At 44.4% G+C, this 21,535-nt stretch overlaps 1 protein-coding gene across 1 annotated transcript in view; it reads right to left on the bottom strand.

Annotated features, from left to right (window-relative positions):
- Positions 1-1,308: 1,308 nt before the first annotated feature.
- Positions 1,309-21,535, bottom strand: part of LOC147109690 (BRD4-interacting chromatin-remodeling complex-associated protein-like) — a gene marked incomplete at its 5' end in the record, with an annotated part of 55,873 nt that continues 35,646 nt past the window's right edge. The window contains 6 exons of the mRNA XM_086002353.1: positions 1,309-7,109; positions 9,886-9,988; positions 10,878-10,972; positions 12,332-12,480; positions 14,734-14,795; positions 15,000-15,128. Of these exons, the coding sequence (XP_085858479.1) occupies positions 5,935-7,109; positions 9,886-9,988; positions 10,878-10,972; positions 12,332-12,480; positions 14,734-14,795; positions 15,000-15,128 (1,713 nt within the window). The remainder of the gene's footprint in view (positions 7,110-9,885; positions 9,989-10,877; positions 10,973-12,331; positions 12,481-14,733; positions 14,796-14,999; positions 15,129-21,535) is intronic.

Raw genomic sequence — 21,535 nt, 5'->3', positions numbered from 1 at the left:
AAGGCGTAGAAATAGGACCTGTAACTACTTCAGGAGTCCGGTGTCAAAACAATCCTTTCCCACCCTCGCCCTAGAAGGCTTCAAATCCCTTAATTATTTTCCAGAATAATTTACTCTAACCTTTCAGAAACTGTGATCAGCTGATTTTCCAGGAAAAGACTTGCATTCATAACTCGCATTTATATAGCGCCTTTAATGTAGTAAAACGTCCCAAGGCGCTTCACAGGAGCGTTATCAGATAAAATTTGACACCGAGCCACGTAAGGAGATATTAGGACAGGTGAGCATAAGCTTGGTCAAAGAGGTAGGTTTTAAGGGGGGTTTTAAAGGAGCAGAGAGTGAGAGGCAAAGTGATTTAGGGAGGGAATTCCAAACTTAGGGCCAAGACTGCTGAAGGCACAGCCTCCAATGGTGGGACAAAGGAAGTTGGGGGTGGACAAGCAGCCAGAATTGGAGGACAGCATCTCAAGAGCTCAACTATTTCAGGAACCAAGCCTGTTGCAAAACTCACTGATGCGGCGCTCTCACTTTGGTTTGTTTGAATAGTTTTCAGTAAGTTAGTTTTAGTTGCAAAGAGTTGTGTCATCCTGGGTAGACAACAGGTGTTTACACCTTTTAAATCCAACAGTTCCACCAGATTGAAGATCCAACAGACCATCTGGTTGTTATCAGCAGCATCTATCATTCACGTAGTTACATATAAGTGCATTGGGTCATTCACCTATTTTAAAGGTGCTATTTAAATGCAAGTTGCTGTTTCTCATCATTCCTTTAGGGCCTGCAGATTTTGGATTGTTGAGTGTCATCACTGTCACAGTACTACTTGTCTGAAAAACTCAGTTTTGGCCAACTGGGACTTTATGCTCGAAAGGCAGTCTCGGATCATCTCATGTGGAAAGGTTGCGGGTTTTCTCCAAGATCATATTCCCAGCCTGTGCACCCTCTTCATAAGCCCCACTTTGTCTCCCCTCAATGATCCCCTGGAGCACACGCACAGGACCTGCAACTGAGAGGGCGAGGCAAACAAATTGCTCCCCGGACACCTCCGATACTTGGGCCTCCATGGGAAATGGAGAGTAATCTCCGTTTGAATTTATCTGGAACCTGTGTCCTTCTGTTGCTACCGCCCCAGAGAATGGCAGAGAAAGGAAACGCAATGGAAATGGGCTGGAGGGGAGGTGGTAAATCAAACTCATGCCCTGCTCTGAAGTATTACAAGGAGTCGTGCCAATCTGAAAAGTTTAGATCTTGGTTTTAAAAAGTCAAACACTTGAAGAACCTTCAACAAAAAATCAGCAACTCGTATGATTTATCTTTCACATTTTCCTCATTTATTAGAAAATGGTACTTTAATAAATAGCTTAATAAAAATGTGTACAAAATGTTCATTTGCTTAGGGTAAGAGATTTAATACTATACAGCCAACCAAACAATGAATTATTCTGTTCACCCACTATTGACAGTATCAACAATCCCATGTGTTTCGAGTAAGGCCTCTGAACTGGCTGAAAAGACTTGCCTTGCTGTACAAAGTAATAAAATGTATTCATTAATTATATATACACACAACTGACGTGGCTTTATGGCTCAATATGCACTGGAGGTATTAGCCGCCCAACACACAAACTCATTACCTGAAGATTAAGCGATTTGCATGTTTGTGACAGAAAACTCGCGCTATGACAGAATACTGACACACTGGAATGCAATGACACAATTAAAAATACCGGCACAAAGTGTGCCCAGGACACAAGCACACATTTAAACGTAAACAAGTGCGTCGCAGAAACACTGCTGAGCCCAACTTGAGAGAGGCATTAAATGTAAGATACAACTTATATGATATAGTTTCACCTGTATTTAAAACCAGGTTAGAATCTCATTTACCTGCTACAGACAGTTACTGCTATTAAAACACACACGCACGCAAAAAAATCATTCACATCATGTTGTAAACAGCGTTTTGAACAAGTGTTGAGAACATGCTCAGAGAGAGTGCAGGAAAAACATAATGTACAAGCCATGATATCCCTTGGTATTGTTCAGATAAACAAATTCAACATGGGAAAAAGAACCAGAGGGGAGGTGAGGAGAATTTTTTTTTTTACACAGCGAGTTGTGATCTGGAACACGCTGCCTGAAAGGGTGGTGGAAGCAGATTCAATAGTAACTTTCAAAAGGGAATTGGATAAATACTTGAAAATGAAAAAATTGCAGGGCTATGGGGAAAGAGCAGGGGAGTGGGACTAATTTGGTAGCTCTTTGAAAGAGCACAGGCACGATGGGCCGAATGGCCTCCTTCTGCGCTGTGAGATTCTATGACCGATGTTTTGTCAAATTACACTATTTGATCGCGGGATCTTCAGCAGAGAATGAAAAAGGCAAACAGGTCAGTGTAAACATCAAGTTTATGTATAATGTAAAGTATGACACGCTCCGAAATGGGTTTCCAAGGCAGCCGAGTTTATGGTATCATTTAAACCCCTTGATGCGTTGCTGCCTCGAAACCCGCAGACTGCATCTTCAGCCCTAAATTTAGGCATTTCTAAACTGCTGCCACTGGAGGTAAAGGGGTTCGCCCACTATTGCCAGCACTGTAACACTGTACCACACAGTGCTTTTATGTCCTGCAGTTCCTCATACTACTGAGCATGTGCGCTAACATTGGGCCAAGACTCTGTCACAATTCTGCTACAGTCTCTGCCTAGAAACACAAAATAAAGAATTGTCACAAGAACACAACTCAAGTTACAATCAGAACTTGTATTTCAAACTATCCTGCAAGTATTTTATTTTGTTCTTAACAGCCTTGAGTATTTTTGTAAACCAATGCAGATTAAAAAAAATATATAAAATGGAAGGAATTTAAAAAATATTAACTTTGCGCTTGCTGTTCTCCCCTCCATCTGGAACACGCAACAGATAGCTTCATGGCGGAGCATGGGAGCTCTTTTTTGATCGATTGTTGTGAAGAGTGTCAGCCGTAGCTGTATGGCAGCGCTCTCGCCTTTGAGTCAGAATGTCATGGGTTCAGGTCCCACTCCAGAGACTTGAGCACATAATCCAGGCTGACTCTTCAGTGCTGCACTGTCAGAGGTGCCGTCTTTCGGATGAGACGTTAAACCGAGGCCCCGTCTGCCCTCTCAGGTGGACGTGAAAGATCACATGGCACGATTCGGAGAGCAGGAGACTTCTCCCTGGTGTCCTGGCCAATATTGATCCATCAACCAACATCACTAAAACAGATGATCTGGTCAATATCACATTGCTGTTTGTGTGGAAGCTTGCTGTACGTAAGTTGGCTGCCGCGTTTCCCTACATTACAACAGTGACTACACTTCAAAAGTACTTCATAGGCTGTGAAGCGTTTTGGGATGTCCTGAGGTTCTGAAAGTTCTTTATTTTTCGATGGGGTAATTGTGGCGATGATTTTGTGTGTGCTGATGTAGGGAAATCACAAGCCGGTTCTTTACAAACATGTTTATGATTTTGTTACAGTGAGACACACAGAGAGAAATTAATTCCCAGCCCCACACTGCAGTAATACAACAACCTGGGAAGTAGGAATCTCAAATACAGGAGGGCCTGACCTCGTCAACTAAAAAATAAAGTTATTGCTAAGATTTTTAAAAACTACTAGTTAAAATGAGGTTGCCTACAATTCAGCCTGTTAATTGATCCAAATATCAGAAATTCTGTCCCAATCATTTTTGCGCAAAGCACTATAAAAACTGCTTTAAGAACATCGGAGCTTAGGGTCACACAAATAATTAGGTGTTTCTTCCCTGACAACTGAGAAAATGAAGGAAGCAGAAAACAAGAAACGAAATAGTCACCCTCACCCCGACCTCCTGTGATTCTGAAGCTCCGGCCTCATTTACATTCCCCAGACCAGCTGCAGGGGGCCCGACCCAGCCCACCAGATTCGGCAGAGGCAAATGGGCCGAAGCTGCCACCAGGAAGAAAAGTTGCGGGTCGGGGGTGGTGTTGCGATCGCGGAGGTCCCGGGGAGGTTATTTCTGTGGGTCACTCCTGTTCACCCAGGGCCTACAAAAATAATTCGATACCTACTTTTGTCGGGCCTTGTCTCCCCCATTGCCTGTGAGACTGGTCGGAGTGAGCACGACGCAGGCTCTGTCCGACCAGTTCCAACCTAAAATGGCAACCGGAGTCTTATTTACGTTCTAGGACCCTGATTCCCACATTAAAAGGGGCCCATCGCCTGCAACAGGCAGGTGTTTTGGACACCCGGCGGGAGGCCCTTTTCAAAATGGCGCTGGTGTCACCGACCCCATTCCAAGGCCATTCCCGAGCCTTTAATCCCAGGTGAGGGCCAATCAACATCGACCAGTGATGGAGAATTAGAAACAAAGAACCAGACAACACTTCTTAATTCACAGCTGTTTGTTCTCTTTGATCTGCTGCAGAAATGCACCCGAGGTCCTCAAAGTGTTAACAGAGCCCATCTCAATAAAATTTGCACGCATTTTGAAATTGTTTGCGTTTTATGCTCGTTACATTTAACCGTCAAATAAACCCTGATAATGCAAATAAGGTTAGGCACCAAGTGACTTGGGTCTACACTGTCAATAATTATTTGATTAAAATTATAATACTTTAAGCCCATTTTTATTTTGAACACACTTTCACCAAGAAGCCGTTTGCTCCTGCATGTTTTTGCAGTCGGGAGTTTCCTCAGCTTAAAATGTTTAGCGGCAATCGTAAAACTAGGTCAACATTTTGATTTTAACTCCGATTCAAGTAAGATAAAAGTGCTTTCCTTTTCAAACTGTGCTTGAAAAAGTGCCAATTTATTTGAGTTTATTAAATTGCAAAATACTGTTAAAGATTCTTTCATGTTAAAAGCCAAGAAGGTTTATTTTAGAGAGAAGTTTCGGTGGTAACGCTGATCATGGATTGAGAAGCTTAAAAAGTGAAGTTTATAAAACTGTATGGAAGCAAACAGTGTATTTTATTCCGAGGCGACATTATCACACAGATTTTAAAAAAATCACCTATCCCTGAAAAAGTGCAAGACAATTCTGTTTAAAAAAAAAATAAAAATAACTCTGAAATTAAATATAAATCAGTGGAAGAAACTCATTAAAAGAAATATATATTTTAAAAATAAGTTGTGTTTTTGCAACAATCCATATTAAGAAGGATTTTTAGCCTTTGTCAATGACCAACTCCTAATACCTGTACACTCAATCTTCCACAGCACAGACCTTCCTTCTGTTCACACAGGCTCTAGGAACACATTTCAAAATGATACAAGCACAACAACTTCATAAATACTGCCTTTGTACCCAACCCAACTTAGAACACGAAAACAAGTCCTGCCAATTTGCGAAAAATCTTCATTTGTTTGAAAGAAAAAAACCCTGCAATAATCAACGTCAACTTGTATCTTTAGATGGAAAAAGAAAATAATCGGTACAATTGTAAAAATCGTGGACATCAGTGCCAACCAACACATGATCGGAGACCTAGGCCATGTGGGAACATGCTAAAGGCAGTGAAAAACTAGGGCTACAATGACCGGGGCTCAATATTGCCTTACAATAGTGACGAGTCAGCCAGCGACTTAATAAAGAAAAGGTTCCCCGCGTAATCCAGTCATCTCTTTGCGTAACACTTAATGGAGGATTATCGAGGAGTGAAACCATCTGATATGTCTGCAAATCTTCAGAGTGTTAATAAATAATGCTACTGTACGACACTAGTTGTGTAGATGTCAGCTGCTTTATATATATAATATATATATAGCTCAACGTTATAACCTCTTTCTACGCAACTGGTATTGTACAATAACCTGTGTAGGCACTGTCCAAGTAACTGTACAGCACTTGCATCTGTAACTTTCTGCACTCAAGTCACAAAATGCACGCTAATTTTGCTTCCAGCTTATTCTTCCTGTCTTTCAATGTTCCCCTAGTCGCCTAAAATACTGTTGACTGCTTCTTCCAAAGTGGAGGTCCCTGCTCCAAGAAGGCCACCGTCATGTTCTGGTTCCATGAAGTCCCCCGAGGAAGCCATAGGGGAGAACTGAGGGATGTCCAGCTCTGCTGAATTGGGAGGCTCGGTTGTGGACTGCTCCTCCTCAGAGGTCTGGAGTCTCTGTAGGTCCAGAATGCTGTTGATGGCGCTCTGTAAGTGTTCGTTGAGCGTGCTGTCCTGGGGGCTGTCGCTGGAGAAACTGGCATTGTCCACGGAGTCAGACTTGCGACGTTTGGGCTGCGGGAGCGGCAGCTCCCAGTGCAGGTCATCCGCTGAGCCAACCTTCAGCAGACCCTGCGTCAGCGCATCTTCCACCTCCGCAAGCTCCTTCATCAGGTTGCTTGTGCTGTCATCGGTCTTCCCTCCCGGCAGTCGCTCAGTTTTGTCCTGCATCAAGTACTTGAAGCCATTGCCTGCAGTCCTGTCGTTAGAATTCAAAGGTTGAGCTCCGTTGTCCACTCTGCCTGAGCCAAGAGCAGCTTTTTGGTCATCTTCATGTTCATTCGATCTGTGAAACTCAGAACTGTTTTGCGGGAGGGATGTTTTACTTTGGTCGGGTACCAAACTTGGAGTGCAGCTAACAGGACAATTCCTTTCACATTTTGCAAGATTGGTAAGATAGCCCCTTCCTTCCGACGTATCCCTGGGGTCCAAATGGTCCAGATGACGTTTCTCAGCTGGAGGAGGGACTGTGCGATTCAGATCTCCATTGCTTTGGCTAAGGGGGGTCGTGGCGAGGGTGCTAGGGCCTCTGGTTCCTGAGCTTTGTGGGACCTGCGGAGGAGAGAGCGGATCTAATGCTGTGTTGTGGACAACCTTGCTGTAACCCGCCTCCTGCTTTATCTTCAGCTTGAGACCGCCTCTGCTACTGGCAACATAAGTCTTCAGAGGCTTGGGCCGACTTGGCAGGGCCTCCATCTCCACATCTCCCGTCGGGGAGGCTGTTGCCCGGGTGACAGAGGGCGAACTCCTGGCCTGTTTGATAACCAGCTTGGTGGCAGTGATCTGTGTTGAACTTTGAACAAGCTCGTTGGGAGCTACAAGGGTGAAAGAAGGGCCTGGCGGAGTGCTGGCAATTCTAGGCTTGAAAACTGATGAGATATACGCATCTAAAAACAAACCAAACAAACATTGAGAACTCTACAGCCACATTACGTTCAAAGTAAGTGCATTTAAAACAAAACAACTTGCATTTACATAGCGCCTTTAACTTAGTAAAACGTCCCAAGGTGCCTCACAGGAGCGTAATCAGGCAAAACTTGACACATAAGGAGATATTAAGAGGTAGATTTTAAGGGGCATCTTAAAGGAGGAGAGAGGTGGAGAGCGTAGGGCCTTGGCAGTTGAAGGCACAGCCGCCAATGGTGGGTGGATGAAAATCGAGGATGTGCAAGAACAACAACTTTCATTTATATAGCGCCTTTATCGTTGTAAAACGTCCTAAGGTGCTTCACAGGAGTGTCATAAAACTAAATTTGACACCGAGCCATATAAGGAGAAATTAGGGCAGATGAGGTAGGTTTTAAGGAGCGCCTTAAAAGGAGGAAAGAGAGGTGGCGAGGTTTAGGCAGGGAATTCCAGAGCTTAGGGCCTAGGCAACAGAAGGCATGGCCACCAAAGGTTGAGTGATTAAAATCAGGGATGGTCAAGAGGGCAGAATTAGAGGCGCGCAGATATCTCGGGGGGCTCGGTTGTGGGGTTGAAGGAGATTACAGAGATGGGGAGTGGCGAGGCCATGGAGAGATCTGAAAACAAGGAGAGAATTTTTAAATCAAGGCGTTGCCAGACTGGGAGCCAATGTAGGCCAGCGAACACAGGGGTGATAGATGAATGGGACTTGATGCGAGTTAGGACACGGGCAGCAGAGTTTTGGATGAGCTCAAGTTCATGGAGGGTGGAAGATAGGGGGCTGGCCAGGAGTGCGTTGGAATAGTCAAGTCTGGAGGTAACAGAGGCCTGGATAAGGAGACTTGAAGTGACAATTTCTGAGCTGACAATTTTATTTTTAAATTCTTTTCTTGCACCAAGTATTCCCCCTCCCCCTCTTCCATGAAAACATTGACTCCTTGGTGGGGAACAGTTCCACAGGCAGCAGGTACTGTCCAGTACCTCACTCAGGTGGTCCTTGTATTACCCAAGCATGAATCTTGACAGTGAGTGTTGATGGACTATTCGACTGTATGGCACATTGTGGTGATCTTGGTCCTGTCCTCATTTGAGGTGCACACACAGGCCCTCAGAGAAGGAGGTCACTCTATAGCAATCAACAAGATAAAGAGGAGATTTACCAGAGATGTGGAGAGACTAGAGAAGCTGGAATTGTTCTCCATAGGAGAGATTTAATAGAGGGGTTCAAAATGATGTGGGGTTTTAATGGAATAGACAGAGAGAAACGGTTTCCAGTGGCAGAGTGGTGAAAGGACAATTTTTTTACGCAGCGAGTTGTTATGATCTGGAATGCTCTGCCTGAAAGGGCGGTGGAAGCAGATTCAATAATAACTTTCAAAAGGGAATTGGATAAATACTTGAAAGGGAAAAATTGCAGAGTTATGGGGAAATAGTAGTGGAGTGGGATTAATTGGATAGCCCTTTCAAAGAGCTGGCACAGGCACGATGGGCCGAATGGCCTTCTTCTGTGCTGAATGATTCTATGATTCTAACTACCGATAAGGAAGGCCATTTGGCTCATCCTTAGCTCACCCATCCAGAAAGACCATACCGTCCCTCACTGCAGCATCTGACTGCTGAAGTCATTCAGGATTTTTACTTTCACTGCTCTGCATGAACTGATCCAAGTGTTGTGTGAAAACCTTCCTGATATCAGTCCTAAATTTGCCTATTACGAGTTTAATCCCTTGTCCTACTCTCCCAGTTTAGTTTGAAGTAATTTTACTGCATTTCGGAATCGTTTGCGACCTGACACGCCTCAGTAAGATCAGCTCTCGATCACTCTCTTTCACAGTTTAATAGCCCAAGTTTCTCCAGTGTTTCCTCATCACTCACACGTCTAACTCTCGGGAGTATCCTCGTGACTCTCCCAGTGTTTGAATGTGCCGGCACAAGAGGCGACATTGGTCTTGAGCAGTCGCGTGAAATGGGCCTTAGCAAATCGGCGCTCATCTTACACACCGTGTCAGCAGTGGCTCAGTGGGTGGTACTCTCAGCTCAAAGTCAGGAGGTTGTGGGTTCAAATCCCACTCCAGGGACTTGAGCACAAAATCTAGGCTAACACTCCAGTGCAGTGCTGAGGGGGCGCTGCACTGTCGGAGGTGCCGTCTTTCGGATGAGACGTTAAACCAAGGGCCCCGACTGCCCTCTTGGGGAGATGTAAAAAATCCCATGGCACTATTTTCGAAGAAGAGCAGGGGAGTTCCCCCTGGTGTCCTGGCCAATATTTATCTTTCAACCAACATTGCTGAAACAGATTATCTGGTCATTATCACATTGCTGTTTGCGGGATCTTACTGTGGGCAAGTTGGCTGCCGCGTTTCCCACATTACAACAGTGACTAGACTACAGAAGTACTTAATTGGCTGTAAAGTGGTTTGGGACGTCCTGAGGTGGTGAAAGGTGTTCTATAAAAGCAATTCCGTTCTTCATTTTTTATAATCTAAAAATAACTGCAACACTTTTCCGAAGATATAAACAGCCGTAGATCACTTGAGTAACGTGTTAGACACCAGACACACCTCCAGCCAAATCTGCATTCTCTTGCCCCAGAGTTTGGTTGGGTTTGCCACCACCCAACACAACTGGCCCCGAGGTGCTGCAGATGACTATTTACCCTGACCCACTGGCAGTCTCTTGCCAGCTTTAAATTGCACATGAGCTTCAACTCCCCCCTCCAAGTTTGCTACCGTTGGTATATTTGAAGAGCCATCTCACCAGGACTGTCCCTGGCCAGTTGCTTAGCTTCCAGGAAAGCCACCTTTTCTTCTTGAATGAACATCCGATCGATCATCACCATCTCAGCGGAGGGTTTTGTCCTCTGAACAACGTACAGAAAACAAAGCAGTAAACACCAGGGACTGAGAAACATAGGAACAGGAGGAGGCCATTCAGCCTCTCGAGCCTGTTCTGCCAATCAATTAGATCATGGCTGATCTGTACCTCAACTCCATTAACTCACCTTTACTCCATATCCCTCAATACCCTTCCCCAACAAAAATCTATCAATCTCAGTCTTGAAAGCTCCAATTGACCCCCAGCATCCACAGCCTTTTTGGGGGAGAGATTTCCAGATTTCCACCACCCTTTGTGTGAAGAAGTGCTTCCTGACATCACCCCTGAACGGCCTCGCTCTAATTTTAAGGTGAGGCCCCCTTGTTCTGGACTCGAGGAAATAGTTTCTCTCTATCTACCCCATCAAATCCTTTAATCATTTTAAACACCTCGATCAGATCACCCCTCAATCTTCTAAACTCAAGGGAATACGAGGTTTATGCAACCTGTCCTCTTAATTTAACCCTTTAAGCCCTGGTATCATTCTGGTGAATCTCAGGAGCTACAACTGGACTCAGTGCCCCCAGGCTAGGGAGAGGGAGAGAAAAAAGCCAAGGTTCTTACTTCTGTTCAGTATCCATTGACCTCTGCTGGAGAGTGTTGCTATTGAATGAGGGCAGGATCTAGCTAGTCTGTGATATTTCCTTAGCTAGTCTGTGATATTTCCTTGTCCTCTCTCTCTCTCCTCTCCTCCTGTGCATGAATCCCTTAGCAACACTCACTGTCTTGGCTAACGTGAAGAAGGGTCACTGGGTCGAAGTACTGGGCGATCATCCAACACCTGTAGTGTCATTATCCCAACAGGATTCAGTACCCTGGTGGCCTGCATCCCTTTTGAGTAGAGCACTTCACTTAAAGTAACATAAACGGCTTACCCTGGACTCCTCGAAGAGCAACAGCCGGTATTTGTTCAGCATGGCCTGCGTTCGCTTGAGGAGTTGTGTTGATACTACCTCAAACTCTTCATCCACTGGGAGAGAAATAATCAGACGTACTGTGAGAAAGCTACAAAGATAATGACAGCACTAAAGCCTACATCTTGTGAGACTGCAATAAACTTTAAATTTCAGACCAGTGGAAGTCAATTCATTCAATTATACTTGCATTCAGTTGCATAGCAATACAAACTGCACTTTATCCACACAAAACCTTGCAGCTTTCTGGCATCCATGTTTTTTTTCTTTTTAATCTCAAGAGAGCTCATTTCTGTCATGAGTAATGTCAAAGCAGTTCTTAAAGGGTAGAGAAAACAGTACAATACTTGTGGGGGAGTCCAAAACTAGTGAATAGAAATACAAGACAGTCACTAATAAATCCAATAAGGAAGGCAGGAGAAACTTCTTTACCCAGAGACTGGTGGGAATGTGGAAGTCGCTACCACAAGTAGTTGAGGCAAATATCACAGATGCATTTACGAGGAAGCTAGGTAAGCACGTGAGGGAGTAAGGAGTAGAAGGATATGCTGATAGGGTGAGAAAGGGGGCGATGAAGTAAATAGAGTGGGAGGAGGCTCATGTGGAGCGTAAACACTGGCATGGACCAGTTGGGCCGAATGGCCTGTCTCCGTGCTGTAAAATTCTATGCAATTCTCTGGAGTCCTCGCTACTGTATTTTAGCAGTTTATATTGCCCCCTGCCTTTTACCATGGCATGCATACTCCCTTGCCAACAGGATGAATGGAAGACCAGTTCTCCGCTGGGCTTTCATGCCAATCTACAACAGGTGGCTGGGAGATGCAACATTTTGGCTTGGGATATCGTGCCTTCTGACATTTCCTCCCTTGTGTGGAATCATCTGGTCTCTTGGTACCTCTTCCAACAGCACAGCTAAGTGGAGGGGTCGAGAGAGGTGGTGGTGAGGTAGAGCTGGGTGTCGTCACCGTACATGTGGAAACTGACACTGTGTTTTCGGATGATGTCGCCGAGGGGCAGCATGTAGATGAGAAATAGGAGGGGGCCAAGGATAGATCCTTGGGGGACACCACCAGAGGTAATGGTGCGGGAATGGGAAGAGAAGCCATTGCAGCTGATTCTCTGACTATGATGAGATCAATAAGAATGGATTACCGCAACTAAAACTTTTTTTTTAAAGTTAAGCAGCAATTCACCATTTTTTAAAAAAATGCATTATTTTTAGTTTAATAATCCAGATACTGAGTTCGCTCTGTGATTGTGTTTAATATTAGCAGTGAATACAATTCACTAAAGTTCACATCAAGAATCAGATAATAAAGGCCAACAACCCACCTAACTACATTGGCCAACAGTTCACTGGGGCAAAGGTCATACATTGTTCATCCCCCTGTAGCAAGAGACAGTTGTAGAAGTACCTTTGTTGAAATCCACGTTAGATGGCAGTGTTCCCTTGCATACATGATAGGGCAACAGTCTGAAAACAGTGTCCTCAAAGGAATTAAAAGGAGTGTTGCAATCGGGTTGCATAACAGAGCGCTGGTCCTTGCAGAACTTTTCAAGTAACCTGTTTGTGCCACAATTTTTAAAAAAAGTTACTACCAACACCGATAAACAGATTATCTGGTTATTATCACATTGCTGCTTGTGGGAGCTTGCTGTGCACAAATTGGCTACCGTGTTTCTTACATTTTAACAGTAACTACACTTCAAAAGTACTTCATTGGCTGTAAAGCGCTTTGGGACGTCCTGAGGTTGTGAAATGCATGTTCTTTCTTTTGTTTACTTCTCAAGAACTTAATAGAGCAATATCTTACAATATCTTACCTATTTGTGGATGAAGAGTCAATACCCAACACTGCAGTTCACAGGAATTGAACGTGGCGGCATGATGAATTTCTCCTTCGTGAAGCAGACAGGCACCAATTGAATCCCAATGTCTTCAAATCAAGCAGGAGTGGAAATGGCATAACGATTCTGACCTGACAGATGGGACCATTTTACTTCGATGCGGGCATCCTAAATAAGTGCCGAGTCTTCCATTTAAGTGAATTCTTTCCCCACTCAAGCACACCAATTGTATGATTTCCCCAACCAAGTTCTAACTTGTTCCCAAGTTTCTAATGTGCTCCTTTGGATGCAGTCAGCAGGAGAGCTACAGGAGCAAGGCAGCTTGATCACTCCTTTAGAGAAGGAAAGCTGCCGTCCTTACCTGGTCTCGCACCAACATGGTTGACACTAAGCTGCTCCCCCCCTGAAGTGGCCTAGCAAGTCCCTCAGTTGTATCAACCAGTCTCCCAGCGGTTCAAGGAGAAGATCCACCTTCTCGGGCAACTAGGAATGGGAAATAAACGCCGGCCTTGCCAGCGATGCCCACATCCCGAGAATGAACAAAGAAAAAATTCCCAGGTGTTCCTCCCTCAATTCCTTCCACTTAATGTCCCTCAATCATGAACTCATTCTGTGGGGATACACGGCACATAAAAATCACACCTCACCACTCTGTGGCATGCAGGATTCATACACACATTGTTAACTTTGGCCGATGGTGTACAGTGGGTGATATCGAATTGAGCGTCCATTTTACAGTCCGCCCAATTTACCCTTCCATTGACTTCAACAGAAAGGAAACTCGGACAGGATGTATAATAGGCGGCCAATTTGATATTGTCTGTTTTACACCATCACTCACAGTTAAAATTACTCGCCCCACCCCGCCGCACCACTCACAAGCTTAAGACAATGGAAAGGCTAATTAACTGGTTTTAAACTTCGAAAAACATTTTTAAAATTATGCTTAGTATATACAAGCTTCTTTAGTTCAAAGGATCTAGTGATCCCTGATTTCCTGTCTTTATAAATAGGGGAATCCTTTTTTTTTATATAAACACACCGAACTCGCCAAACAATAATTTTTGTTACAAACAGCAAATCTTTACAATGTGTGTCATACTGTCCTTCATTGAACCTGTTAGAAAGGTTCAACTTGGGTTTACTCAAAAGCAGAATTTTATTTGTTTCTTTCTAACCTTTAAAAGAGTTAAACACTATTGTGTGCCCAGAATAATCCCACGTCCTGGATTCTGTAGAATTTGATTTTGCCACACATTCACAATGCGTGGAATAGCTAGTTTGTACATGTTCCTTGAGGTAATGATTTATGGAATGGGCACACGGAACCAACTGCCTCAACCAATGCTGCTTTTTGATGGGGAGACAGGGTAGAGGACGCCGATATAGAATCATACAGCACAGAAGGAGGCCATTCGGCTCATCGTATCTATGCTGGCTCTTCGAAAGAGCTATCCAATTAGTCCCAGCGCCCCCTGCTCTTTCCTCCATATTTCCCCTTCAAGTGGAAGCACTGATGAACTTTCTGTCCTCTCTGTCGGTGGGGCATTGGAACCCCATTTGGTACTGGACCCGACTATTTAACCAAGATCAATAAAATTACCAATTGAGGAATAAGTGCTGTTCGACATGGGGACTCCAACCCAACTCTCAGAGTCCGCAGCGTATTCTGCTGGACCAGCACACTAAACCACTGCCTCATCTCAGAACCACTATTCTGACATATCTGAATCAAGTCAGTTTCCAGAGGCAAGGTTGTGGTAGATGGCAATGGGTTATTTTAAGACTCCTTGTGCAGAGCTAGAGGACACAAGTACAGAATTAACAAGCTCAGAGATCAGGCTTTTTTTTTGCCATACACCAAAGGGTAATGGGAGAAAACTGGGAGAACACAAGAAAAAATAGTTCACATTGCCAAGAGTACGTGCAAAAAGCGCAAAGCAGTTTCAGATGGAGTTGATGCACTTACAAGTCTCCTCTGCTCAGAGTGGTTGCTGCTGATTGCTTCAAGTTCCCAACTGGTTCTTCAAACTGCAAGGTATAAAAACAAAATGATTTTATTTCAAAATGTAACAGAATAAAAAGGCAATTTTTTTTTTAATGGACCAACTTCCTGGAATTTGCACACAAGATTGTTCAAAAGTTTGTAAATTTACAATGGTAAATGTACAACAGCGAGAGTAAGAAGAAAGTAGGAAGTTGCTGTATGAGTCCATCAAATGAGGATGCACTAACCAGCGCTGATTGCAAGTTTCCTGCAGTTGTAATGCGGGCGATCCCTTTCCCAACCATTTGAATTTGGATTGGCCCCTTACTTAGGGCGACATTCAGGCCTGTGAGGTTGCTGATCATACCAGGTGTTGCCTACAAAACAAAAGGTAAATCGCGTTCCTAGAAGGTTGCACGAGTATAGGAAGTTCAACGATAAGTTATTACAAAATATGATTATTTAAAAAAAAAAGATGGTCGTGGTCTAAATCTAACTATCACATTTTACTTTCCTTCTGGGATTCATAGGACCATAGGAATGGGAGGAGGCCATTCAGCCCCTCGAGCCTGTTCTGCCATTCAATCAGATCACAGCTGATCTGTATCTTAACTCCATCTACCCGCCTTGGTTCTGTAACCCTTACCTAACAAATATCTATCAATCTCAGTTGTGAAATTTTCCATTGACCCTCAGCCTCAACAGCTTTTTGGGGGTGAGAGTTCCAGATTTCCACTGCACTTTGTGTGAAGAAGTGCTTCCTGACATCACTCCCTGAATGGCCTCGCTTTAATTTTAAGGTTATGCCCCCTTGTTCTGGATTCCCCCACCAGAGGAAATAGTTTCTCTCTATCTACCCTATACAGACCATGCACTTCTTTGTCATAGAGTTATACAGCACAGAAAGAGGCCCTTCGGCCCATTATGTCCACACCGACCATCAAGCCTTGTCTATTTTAATCCCATTTTCCAGCACTTGGTCCGTAGCCTTGTATGCTATGGCATTTCAAGTGCTCATCTAAATGCTTCTTGAATGTTGTGAGGGTTCCTGCCTCTACCACCCTTTCAGGCAGTGAGTTCCAGATTCCAACCACCCTCTGGGTGAAAAAGTTTTTCCTCAAATCCCCTCTAAACCTCCTGTCCCTTACCTTGAAACTATGCCCCCTGGTTATTGACCCCTCAACTAAGGGGAAAAGTTCCTTTCTATCTACCCTATTTATGCCCCTCAATCAGGTCCCCCCTCAGCCTTCTCTGCTCTAAGGATAACAACCCCAGCCTGTCCAGTCTCTCTTCATAGCTGAAGCGCTCCAGCCCAGGTAACATCCTGGTGAATCTCCTCTGCACCCTCTCCAATGCAATCACATCCTTCCTATAGTGTGGTGACCAGAACTGCACACAATATTCCAGCTGTGGCCTAACTAGCGTTTTGTACAGCTCCATCATAACCTCCCTGCTCTTATATTCTATGCCTCGGCTAATGAAGGGAAGTATCCCATATGCCTTTTTAACCAGCTTATCTACCTGTCCTGCTGCCTTCAGGGATCTATGTACATGCACACCAAGGTCCCTCTGATCCTCTGACCTTCCTAGGGTCCTACCATTCATTGTCTATTCCCTTGCCTTGTTAGTCCTCCCAAAATGCATCACCTCACTTTTCAGGGTTAAATTCCATTTGCCACTGTTCTGCCCATCTAACCAACCCGTCTATATCGTCCTGTAGCCTGAGGCTTCCCTCCTCGCTATTTACCACGCCACCAATTTTCGTGTCATCTGCGAACTTACTGATCGTACCTCCTGCATTCGTATCTAAATCATTAATGTACACTACAAACAGCAAAGGACCCAGCACCGATCCCTGCGGTACACCACTGGACACAGGCTTCCAGTCACAAAAGCAACCTTCGACCATCACCATCTGCCTCCTGCCACTAAGCCAATTTTGGATCCAATGTGCCAAATTGCCCTGGATCCCATGGGCTCTTACCTTCTTGACCAGTCTCCCATGCGGGACTTTGTCAAAAGCCTTACTGAAGTCCATGTAGACTACATCAACTGCACTACCCTCATCCACACACCTAGTCACCCCCTCGAAAAATTCAATCAAATTGGTTAGACATGATCTCCCCTTGACAAAGCCATGCTGACTATCCTTGATTAATCCTTGCCTCTCCAAGTGGAGACGAATTCTGTCCCTCAGAATTTTTCCAATAATTTCCCTACCACTGATGTTAGGCTCACTGGCCTGAAATTCCCTGGTTTATCCATACTACCCTTCTTGAATAATGGTACTACGTTAGCTGTTCTCCAGTCCTCTGGCACCTCCCCTGTGGCCAGAGAGGTTCTGGAAATTTGTGTCAGAGCCCCTGTAATCTCCTCCCTTGCCTCACACAGCAGCCTGGGATACATCTCGTCTGGGCCTGGGGATTTATCCACTTTTAAGCCCGCTAAAACCGCTAGTACCTCCTCTCTCTCAATACTAATTTGTTCAAGTATATCACAATCCCCCTTGAGAAGACGGGGGAGGGGAGGGGCGAGGAAGGGAAGAGAGAGGGCGTTTCCATGACCTCAACCAAACAACCTCAATCTCACCCTTGCCATGTAGAAAAGAATGAGTGAAGACCAACAAAATAATTGTTCATTGCTAAGCAGAGGGAGCAATGAATTGGCAGAATTTTACTGGAGTTTGAAACGGAACTTTTAGTGCAGTCTGGGCGCACTTTCAGTTTTCTACCTCAATTTGAGAGAGGGAAAAATGGAAAATCAATGCGTGAGTTGGAGTCGAGATTCAGACAGTTTGTTGCAGCTTGAAGTTCAAGTAAGACCAAGTAAAAACACAGAGGCCTGGATTTTAACTCGGGACAGGTGGGTGGGGAGGCCCAGAGTGAGCGATAAACCGCAGGAACGGTCTCGGCAGTCGGGCAAGTCTAGGGGATGGGAATCCCGATCGTGGGGGGAATGTGGGGGGGGGGGGGAGCCTAGCGTTTCCTTGTGCACTCCTGTTCTCTGCTCTATTTTAAGTGCCTCCCGCCACAACCATCTCCTGCTCAGGCCTCAGATTAAAATGACAGATCGGGTTCCGTTCCATCTTAACTGCTAACACCCCCGTACAGTGTCACCCACCCCCCTCCCCCGCCGCCTGGCATCAGGTTAAAATGGCAGATCAGGATGCGCTCCATATTAACTGTCTCCCCCCAGCTCCTTGGTTTCTACCAGGGCCACAGAGGGAGAATTAAAGAAAAGAAAACCATTCTTGGCAAATACATTCCATACTGGATGCTAAATGTTTACACGATTGGGGATTATATGTTGCCCACAATATGCAGGGTGAAAAGTTTAATTGACAGAACTGAAAAAATATTAAAATGTCTTCCAACACTCAAGAGAAGTATATACAAAGAATTAAGACGTCTCAAGTTGCTCACTCGCATTCACGCTCAGTGACTCTTCAAACCTTTCCACAGAATTATAGCATTTTATAGTCGAGAAGGAGGTCATTTAGCCCATCGTGTCTGTGCTGGCTCTTTGCTCGAGCAATCAAAAAATAACCCTACTGGTTTGCTCTTCGTGTAGCCTGATGTCTTTCCCTGCTTCAAGTATTTATCTAATTTTCCTTCAAAAGCAATGATCTCTGCCTCATCCACTTCCTGTGGCAAAGCATCCCTTGGTTCAATAATCCTTGTGAGAAGAAGTATTTCCAAACCTCTCTCCTCATTCTCTGACATCACCGACTCCCCAACCGGAGGAAATTGTCTGGCCATATTTACTCTTGTCAAAACTCTTCATAATTTAAAAAAGCTTCCATTGAACCTCATCTTCACTTTTTCTGCTTCAGTGGAAAGAGTCCTATCTCGAGTCTCTCCTCATTCCTGGCATCATTCTGGTGAAGCTACACTGTAAGCTCTCTATGGCTTTAATATCCTTTCTATAATGGGGCGCCAAAACTGCACACAGTACTCCAACTGTGGTCTACGTAATTTTCTATACAAATGCATCATTACTTCTTTACTCTATGTCCCACCTATAATACCCAAAGTGCTATTGGCCCTTTTTATGCTTTATCTTCCGGCACTCGCACATTCAGGGAATTTTATATTTGAATACCCAAGTATCTTTGCTCTTCCATCCTTCAGCATCTGCCCATTGAGTGCATACCCTAATTCATTGTTTTTCCTCCCAAAATGTATCCATTATGGTCTCTAATGTATGTCATAATTAAGGGGTCATTGTTAGACCCATGGTACATTGTGCCACACTTGGCACATCATTGGGTGCAGATTTTGGTTCACAGAATACTATCTTTTCACTGTATTATCAACACAAATTAAAAGTATTGGGGAGAACCCAACGAATAACACTTTTGCACAACAAAGCAGTTTTTTTTTAGTATTTTCCTTATATTTAATTTGCAAGGCTGATCAATATAATTTTCCTTCAATTAAGATGTCTATGAAAACTATAGCGATGACGCTAAAATTCACAAACTTTCAAGACTGCAAAGACAACTTGCACAACTGAAGCAGACCCAGGCATATTCCGTTACTCAGAAACATATCAGTTAAAGTAAAAAAAACAACTTGCATTTATAGTGTCTTTAACATGGTAAAATGTCCCAAGGCACTTCACAGAAAATTTGACACGAGCCACTTAGGGCAGGTGACCAATAGTTTGGTCAAAGAGGTCGGTTTTAAGCAGCGTCTTAAAGGACGAGAGAGAGGTGGAGAGGTTTAGGGAGGGAATTCCAGAGATTAGGGCCTTGGCAGCCGAAAGCTCTGGAATTCCGTCCCTAAACCTCTCTGCCTCTCTCTTCTCCGCCAATGGTGGAGCGCTGAAAATCAGGGATGTGCAAGAGACCAGAAATGGGGGAGCGCTGAGATCTCAGAGGGTTGCAGGGGTGGAGGAAGCTACATAGATGGGGAGGGGTGAGGCCAAGGAGGGATTTGCAAACAATGATGAGAATTTTAAAATCGAGGCATTGCCGGACGGGGAGCCAATGTAGGTCAGCGAGCACAGGGGTGATGGGTGAACGGGACTTAGTGTGAGTATGATGGTTGAAGTAGGCGGTCTTGGTGATGGAGCGGAAATGGGGTCGGAAGCTCAGCTCAGGGTCAAATAGGACGTTGAGGTGGCAAACAGTCTGGTTCAGCCTCAGACTGTGGCCAAGGAGAGGGATGGATTCAGTGGCTAAGGAACGAAGGTTGTGGCGGGGACCAAAGACAATTTCGGTCTTCCCAATATTTAATTGGAGGAAATTTCTGCTCATCCAATACTGAATGTCAAACAAGCAGCCTGACAAATACAATGGCCCTGAATTTGCAGTCAGAGGCTTCCCGCGGGAAATACCTCCGATCCGCAAATAAAATGCCCGCGTACCTGGTGGTCCGGGAGGTACGGAGACTCGCAGTCCTGGGCCTCTCCGGATACCCACTGGCAGGGGCCCACATATCCCAGGGGCGCAGGTGGATCGCAAGCGCCCCTGAGATCACGTGGGCCGGACCAACGAATGACAGAAGCGGATCTCCATTCATTCTTATCAGGATTCTGGAAACCCCATAAGTATGAATGGGAATAGCCCAAAAAATACACCTAGACATCAAATAAATTTTAAAAAATCACATATTTAAAATTAATTAAAATGGCATTTAATTAAATATTTAAAAAAAATGTTTTTTGAAAAATAAATGTACATGTTTTAAAGGGGCTAAAAATAAACACCTTATTTCACAGGTTTTTAAATGTATAAATTATTGATAAAATTTTATTTTTCTCTATTTTAAAACTCTTACGCTGGTAAAAGTAGACCTTATGCCAGCTTTTACCAGGCATTCGCTGGGCAGAAGTTGTGCAGAAAGCCCAATTTTCTACCCACGAAGGCCCTTTTCCCGGGGATGTGGATAAAAGTTCCGGGTTTTAGCGCATGCCTAAAGCCGTAACATGCGCGGCCCTTACGGGCGCGTACACACCTCGTACACACCTGTAGGGGCTGCAAATTACGGCCCAATAAGTTTATTCCAAAAATACCTTAATTTCTGGCTGAGAGCTCCAAGTTATAATTCACAAAATCAATGTGAAAACCAACTCTAAAGTACAAGTAACAAAAGCTTTAAACTGATAACCAACAGATGACTTAATGGCCCAGTAATTCGGGTCCCAATGCGTGAGTACGGACGGGGTACTCACGCGTAGGCCCGATGGAAGTGCCGGTTTTCAGCATGCACAGCGCATGCGCGGAAAACCGGCATTTCCTTTCCTCTGAACCAAGGGGTTCAGAGGTCGAACGCGTGCGCGGAGGAGTCTGCACGTGCGCGCTGAAATTCCTTTTTTTTAAAGGTTTGCCCGTGCGTGAAGGCCTCAACTTTTTACGAATGAAAAAAGCAGACTAAGGACTTAGTTTTAAAAGGTAAGTGGTCTAATAATTAAAGTTAGAATTTTTTTTACACAGGTTTATTATTTTTAAAGACTTTACAGTAAGGTAAGTGTATTTTTAGACCCGATTTCTTAAAAAATTTATTTTTCCAGAAATTTGAATAATTGTTTAAAATAGTTTTCTTACAGTTATTAATAGTTCATTTAATTAGTGGGATTTTGTTTAACTTTTATTTGAAGTTTAAGTACTGTTTTGGGCGCCCGGAGTTTTATTGGCCCAGTAATTCGAGTCCCAACGCGTGAGTACGGACGGGGTACTCACGCGTGGGCCCGATGGAAGTGCCGCTTTTCAGGATGCACAGCGCATGCGCTGAAAACCGGTATTTCCTGTCCTCTGAAGCAAGGGGTTAAGAGGCGGAAC

Source organism: Somniosus microcephalus, chromosome 12 (genome assembly GCF_052327205.1).
Source record: "Somniosus microcephalus isolate GS21.2 chromosome 12, FLI_Smic_1.0, whole genome shotgun sequence".
Lineage (NCBI taxonomy): Eukaryota > Metazoa > Chordata > Chondrichthyes > Squaliformes > Somniosidae > Somniosus > Somniosus microcephalus.
This window is presented reverse-complemented; position numbering and strand designations above follow the sequence as displayed.